Here is a 7500-nt window from a genome sequence, read left to right as displayed (position 1 = left end):
CGTGCGCTAAGTGCATGCTGCACACGGGACCTCGGTTTATCGTCGCATCCAGCCATACATACACACATTCGACGCACAAGTCCTTGGTTTCTGCAGGTTTTCTGGCCGAGTTTTTGGACGGCGGGGTGGCTCTACTGGACGAGGACGGCAACTTCCGGAAGCTGGTGTACGCCCAGCACATGACCATATATGGCATCTTCCTCTTCCACGCCCTCCTTGACCTCTTGACCTGGCTGGGCCTTCCCATGATCCCTGGCGCGGGACATGCCTCGGCGGCCTTGTCGTTCCTGTGGTGAGGGAGGGAGGGGGACTGAAATCTATGGGGGGAAAAACCAAAGGGGGTGAAAGGGGGTTGGGGGATGGAGTGTGGGGGCTGGGGGGTGAGGGATGGGGAGGTGGGGGCATGGGGAGGTGGGGGCTGGGGGGTGAGGGATGGGGAGGTGGGGGCATGGGGAGGTGGGGGCTGGGGGGTGGGGGATGGGGAGGTGGGGGGATGGGGTGTGGGGGCTGGGGGGTGGGGGATGGGGAGGTGGGGGCATGGGGTGTGGGGGCTGGGGGGTGGGGCATGGGGTGTGGGGGCTGGGGGGTGGGGCATGGGGTGTGGGGGGTGGGGGATGGGGCTGGGGGGTGGGGGATGGGGTGTGGGGTGTGGGGCATGGGGTGTGGGGGCTGGGGGATTCGGCAGGGGGGTGGGGGATGGGGCAGGGGGGTGGGGGATGGGGCTGGGGGTGGGGGATTCGGCAGGGGGGTGGGGGATGGGGCAGGGGGGTGGGGGATGGGGCTGGGGGGTGGGGGATGGGGAGGTGGGGGCATAGGGGGTGGGGGGAGGGGGGAACGAAACGAAACCAAACGATGCGAAAACGAATTTAAAAAAAAAAAATTTTTTTACAAGGGTATGAAGATAAGTTCAGTCAGACATTCACATACACGCACACGCACACACACAAACACACGCTTGCGCGCATGCACACATAAACACACGCTTGCGCACACACATGCACACACGCGCGCGCACCCTTACACACACACATAAGCACACACGTACAACACACACACACACACACACACACACACACACACACGGAGTATAGATGGAGAGGGAGGGAGGAGGAGCCACCTAGACAACGGAGTCAACTGTCCAAAAATCACACTGGATGTTTCAGTGCTCCGAGTCTCACTTCAAGTTTGAGTACTTCCCCCACACCCCCCAGTCCCCCTGACAAATCTTCCCCTGGGGGGAAACAAAACAAAACAAACAAGAGAGGCAAGGCCTTCAAGACTCACTTGTGATAAGTTAAGTCCCCTAGCATTAATTACAGAGTAATTTCCCTTCATTACTATCTGCACCAAAACGTTTGCAAAATAAATAAAACTTCCATGTTTGGCAAAAGAAGTTCCTGTTTGAACAAAAAATGATAATAATGACTGCTCTTGTTGTTGTGTCAGAATATCAGATCAAAGTGCCAAGTTTAGAGAATACAAAAAATATAAATATAACAGTAAATGCAGTTTGCATATAATTAGGCTTCTTTTAAAAATTTCTTTGGTGCCCATCCCAGAGGTGCAATATTGTTTTAAACAAGATGACTGGAAAGAACTGAATTTTTCCTATTTTTATGCCTAATTTGGTGTCAACTGACAAAGTAATTGGAGAGAAAATGTCAATGTTAAAGTTTACCACGGACACACAGACACACACACACACACACACACACACACACACACAGACAACCGAACACCGGGTTAAAACATAGACTCACTTTGTTTACACAAAAAAACCAACAAAAAACAAAACAACAACAACAACAACAACAAAAACTGCCCACAAACCGTGGTAGCGCAGTGGACAGCGTCACGGTTTGACTGGGGGAGCCAGAGTTCAATCCTCGCCTGGCTGTCTGAAAGTCAATTGAAAGCTTTTTGCCGTTTTGAGTTAGAGCGGCTCTTACCGAGCAAGCGCTGTTGACTCAACAGAAGTGGAGTGGAGTGGATGACACTCAATCACTCAGGGCTGAGTCATCGATTTCATAACTCCTCCACTCCACCACCACCCGTTTTTGTGTTGTTGTTTTTTTGGTTTCTTTATAAAACAGAGTGTTGCAAGACTTTCCAGACTGACGCCGCAAGTGTCTGTATAACTCGGGCCTAGTTGCCAGCAGGAGAAATATTATGAAAGGAAAGGAGCGTCTAAAATGAAACTAGATCTTTCGAGAGTGTCGCTGTAGTTACCAGCATCTACACTGTCGTTCAGGTCAGAAATTCGCTGTCGCCAAATTCGACTGTATGTCGAAGGTTCGAGAAATCACGCAGAAACAACAACAACAAAACATTAACTCGTGTCCACACCTTTAACCCCTCCCACACCAAACTGCGGTTAACAGACCTCTGTCGAACTGTGATCACATTGAACAACCACCACGAATACAGCTTACAACCACCACGAATACAGCTTACAACCACCACGAATACAGCTTACAACCACCACGAATACAGCTTACAACCCACGAATACAGCTTACAACCCACGAATACAACTTACAACCACGAATACAACTTACAACCACCACGAATACAGCTTACAACCACCACGAATACAGCTTACAACGAATACAGCTTACAACCACCACGAATACAGCTTACAACCCACAAACACAGCTTACAACCACCACGAATACAGCTTACAACCCACGAATACAGCTTACAACCCACGAATACAGCTTACAACCACCACGAATACAGCTTACAATCACCACGAATGCAGCTTACAACCACCACGAATACAGCTTACAACCCACGAATACAGCTTACAACCCACGAATACAGCTTACAACCCACGAATACAGCTTACAACCACCACGAATACAGCTTACAACCACCACGAATACAGCTTACAACCACCACGAATACAGCTTGCAACCCACAAATACAGCTTACAACCACCACGAATACAGCTTACAACCCACGAATACAGCTTACAAGACACTAATACAGCTTACAACCACCACGAATACAGCTTACAACCACCACGAATACAGCTTACAACTCACGAATACAGCTTACAACCACCACGAATACAGCTTACGACCACCACGAATGCAGCTTACAACCACCACGAATACAGCTTACAACGAATACAGCTTACAACCCACGAATACAGCTTACAATCACCACGAATACAGCTTACAACCACCACGAATACAGCTTACAACCCACGAATACAGCTTACAACCACCACGAATACAGCTTACAACCCACGAATACAGCTTACAACCACCACGAATACAGCTTACAACCACCACGAATACAGCTTACAATCACCACGAATACAGCTTACAACCCACAAATACAGCTTACAACCACCACGAATACAGCTTACAACCCACGAATACAGCTTACAAGACACTAATACAGCTTACAACCACCACGAATACAGCTTACAACCACCACGAATACAGCTTACAACTCACGAATACAGCTTACAATCCACGAATACAGCTTACAACCACCACGAATACAGCTTACAACCACCACGAATACAGCTTACAACCACCACGAATACAGCTTACAACCACCACGAATACAGCTTACAACTCACGAATACAGCTTACAATCACCACGAAGACAGCTTACAACCACCACGAATACAGCTTACAACAACCACGCACACAGCTTACAACTCACGAATACAACTTACAACCACGAATACAACTTACAACCCACAAATACAGCTTACAACCACCACGAATACAGCTTACAACCCACGAATACAGCTTACAACCACCACGAATACAGCTTACAACCCACGAATACAGCTTACAACCCACGAATACAGCTTACAACCACCACGAATACAGCTTACAACCCACGAATACAGCTTACAACCACCACGAATACAGCTTACAACCCACGAATACAGCTTACAACCACCACGAATACAGCTTACAATCACCACGAATACAGCTTACAACCACCACGAATACAGCTTACAAGACACTAATACAGCTTACAATCACCACGAATGCAGCTTACAATCACCACGAATACAGCTTACAACCCACGAATACACCTTACAATCACCACGAATACAGCTTACAACCACCACGAATACAGCTTACAACCCACGAATACAGCTTACAACCCACGAATACAGCTCTTTTGTTTTGTCGTGATTACTGGCAGCTGAGCTCTCGAGAACCCATCGCGCTCACTGTCCGCGGATTTGAGCCGCGCTTTTGTGTGTGTGTGTGTGTGTGTGTGTGTGTGTGTGTGTGTGTGTGTGTGTGTGTGTGTGTGTGTGTGTGTGTTTGTTTTGTTTTGTCTTCTTCTTCTTCTCAAACAAAAGTGATGTTGCGTGTATGGATCCGCAGTCCGCATGCTTTGGTTCTTCACTGAAACTGAAACTGAAACCGAAACGTCCAGCTAAAAAGCCTGCACATTTCAGCACTTTCAGTTTCTGGCCTGAAGAAGGTGTCAAAGGGAAATATATTAACAAACAAAACACACACACACACACACACACACACACACACCACACACACACACACACACACACACACACACACACACACACTACACACATACCACACACACCAATCACACACACACACACACACACATACACGCACACACACACCATACACAACACACACACACGCACACACACACACACACACACAACACACACACGCACACACACACACACAACACACAACACACACACACCACAACCCTCCCCCACCCACCCACACACCACACACACACACACACACACACACACACACCACACCATACCACACATACACCCCCCTCCGCCTCCTACCCCCCCCCCCACACACACACACAACACCACCCCTACACACACACCTACGCCACCCCCTTCCATTCCCTCCCAACACACCCCTCCCCCTTACCCCCTCCCCTCCCCACACACACACCAAAAAAACAACAACAAAAAAAACCCGTCTCTCCACACACGCACAGGTACGGGGTTGCGTTCTACTACCACGCCCAGATGCACGGCAAGGAGCCCCTGGAGACCGTGGTGCACGTGCTGCCCATCAGCGCCATGCTGGTGACGGCGGGCGCCATCCTGCTGGAGCTGGCCTGGCGGCGCGGGGTGTGGACCATGCTGACCCGCTCCCTGGGCCTGCTGACGCTGGGCACCTGGTTCTCCCACGTCGCCTTCATGCTGTATGAGCACGACAAGTTTCCAGGTCACTGCCCGGCATGGGGGGGAGGGGAGAGGGAGGGGGTGGGGGGGGGGGGGGGCGGGGGCGGAGGTCTGATGGGGGAGGAATACGGATACGGATAGAATTTGTATTTTGTTGTATTTTGTATTTGTTGTATTTTGTATTTCTTTTTATCACAACAAATTTCTCTATGTTGAAATTCGGGCTACTCTCCCTAGGAAGAGCGCGTCGCTACACTCCAGCGCCACCCATTTTTTTGTATTATTTCCTGCTGCAGTTTTATTTGTTTTTCCTTTGGAAGTGGATTTTTCTACAGAATTTTGCCAGGGACAACCCTTTTGTTGCCGTGGGTTCTTTTACGTGAGATTAAAAAACTCACATGGTCATACTGCCCGGGACATGCAGGTGTTAAGGGAAATGAGCGAGCTGACAGACTTGCTGGTAACGCAACACCAACGAGCGGCCTACATCTAGGAAAATCGGAAATCCTCAGAAAAGTCAAAGAATACCAAAAAGAACAGGTACAAGGCCATCACACCATCGATCGCCTCAAAGAAATAGAAGCAGAGAGAGGGAGCGGCCGCAAATCTAACATGAAAGGTAGAGCACGATGCTTTGCAAATCAAACAAATATCGGCATCATTTCCAAACCAACATTGCGCAAATTTCTTCAAAACGGAACAGAGTCTCTGTGGGCCTTTCCAAACACAATAGACCGAGCAACACACTAGACGCCACGTTCTTGGCATCAGAGATCTTTTCCCATCCCTCTTGCGGCCAGTCAGTGGCGGCTGTGTGTGTTTGTGTGTATGTGTGCTTTTGAGTGCGTTTGTGAATGCGCGAGAGTGAAACTGTACACAAGTGTCAGGAGAGATATGTGTACGTGTGTGTGTGTGTGTGTGTGTGTGTGTGAGGGGATGTGGGAGTGCGGGGGGAGGTGGGGTAGAGGATGAGGTATGTGAGTGTATGCATGCCTACACTGTGGGAGCAACAGGATATTGGAACGTGTATATATATATATATATATATATATATATATATATATATATATATATATATATATATATATATATATCTTTGTATGTACGTGTGTGGAGTTGGGGGTGGGAGATATGGGCGTATGTGTGTGTGCTTGTACAAGTAAGTGTTCATCTCTGTGAGTGTGTGTTTGTGTGTGTGTGTGTGTGTGCCGTGGAAGCTGCGATACGTAGACTAGAAATGAGTGTGTGGAGGATGGGGTAGAGGAGGTGCAAGGGAATGTGTGTGTGTGTGTGTGTGTGTGTGTTGGAGCTCATGTACGTTTATATGTATTTGACTGTGCTTTCATATGTGCTTGTACAAGTAAGTGTTCATCTCTGTGAGTGTGTGTTTGTGTTTGTGTGTGTGTGTGTGTGTGCCGTGGAAGCTGCGATACTTAGACTAGAAATGAGTGTGTGGAGGAGGGGGGTAGAGGAGGTGCACGGTAATGCGTGTGTGTGTGTGTGTGTTGGAGCTCATGTACGTTTATATGTATTTGACTGTGCTTTCATATATGTGAAACTGCATGTCTGGTGCATTTCTGTTATGCATGTGTGGGTGTATGTGTGAATGTGTGTCTTCATTTTTTACATTTATTTGCTTATTTATCACCATTGTTGTCTTATTTATTTATTTATTTATGTTTTATTATTATCATTTTATTAGTATTACTAATATTATTACTACTACCTTTTTCTATATTATAATTATTATTTATTTATTTATTTATTTATTTATTTATTTATGCAAGCTTATCTATTATTTATTCCCCCGTTTTTTTTTTGTTTTTTTTTTTTTTTTTTTTTTTTTTTTTGTGTGTGTGGTTGTGTGTGTGTGTTTTTTTTTTTTTTTTTTTTTTTTTTTTTTTTTTCCCCAAGGCCTGACTAAGCGCGTTGGGTTACGCTGCTGGTCAGGCATCTGCTTGGCAGATGTGGTGTAGCGTATATGGTTTTGTCCGAACGCAGTGACGCCTCCTTGAGCTACTGAAACTGAAACTGAAACTCTTTTACGTGCGCTAAGTGCATGCTGCACACGGGACCTCGGTTTATCGTCTCATCCGAATGACTAGCGTCCAGACCACCACTCAAGGCCTAGTGGAGGGGGAGAAAATATACGGATGCTTCAATCATGGATAGGTCATTGTTCCTCATGATTGGTGTGCAGGTGACACAATCATTAAATGTATTGTTGATGTTGTCAGACCTGCCTCAAGGGCCAATCTGTCATCAACAATCCTTCAAGAAACAGCAGCAGATCAAAACTTGAGCGCTTTTTAATAAATAAATCGATAGGTT

General features: G+C 47.2%; 1 protein-coding gene across 1 annotated transcript in view; it reads left to right on the top strand.

Moving 5' to 3' along the window:
* LOC143288119 (transmembrane protein 45B-like) overlaps positions 1–7500 on the top strand; it is an 11562-nt gene that overhangs the window by 2488 nt on the left and 1574 nt on the right. Inside the window, exons 3-4 of the mRNA XM_076596406.1 lie at positions 97–292; positions 4980–5212. Coding sequence (XP_076452521.1) covers positions 97–292; positions 4980–5212 — 429 coding nt within the window. The remainder of the gene's footprint in view (positions 1–96; positions 293–4979; positions 5213–7500) is intronic.

Source organism: Babylonia areolata, chromosome 12 (assembly GCF_041734735.1).
Source record: "Babylonia areolata isolate BAREFJ2019XMU chromosome 12, ASM4173473v1, whole genome shotgun sequence".
NCBI classification, from domain to species: domain Eukaryota; kingdom Metazoa; phylum Mollusca; class Gastropoda; order Neogastropoda; family Buccinidae; genus Babylonia; species Babylonia areolata.
Note: the sequence above shows the minus strand (reverse complement) of the source record. Positions and strands in the feature narration are given on the sequence as shown.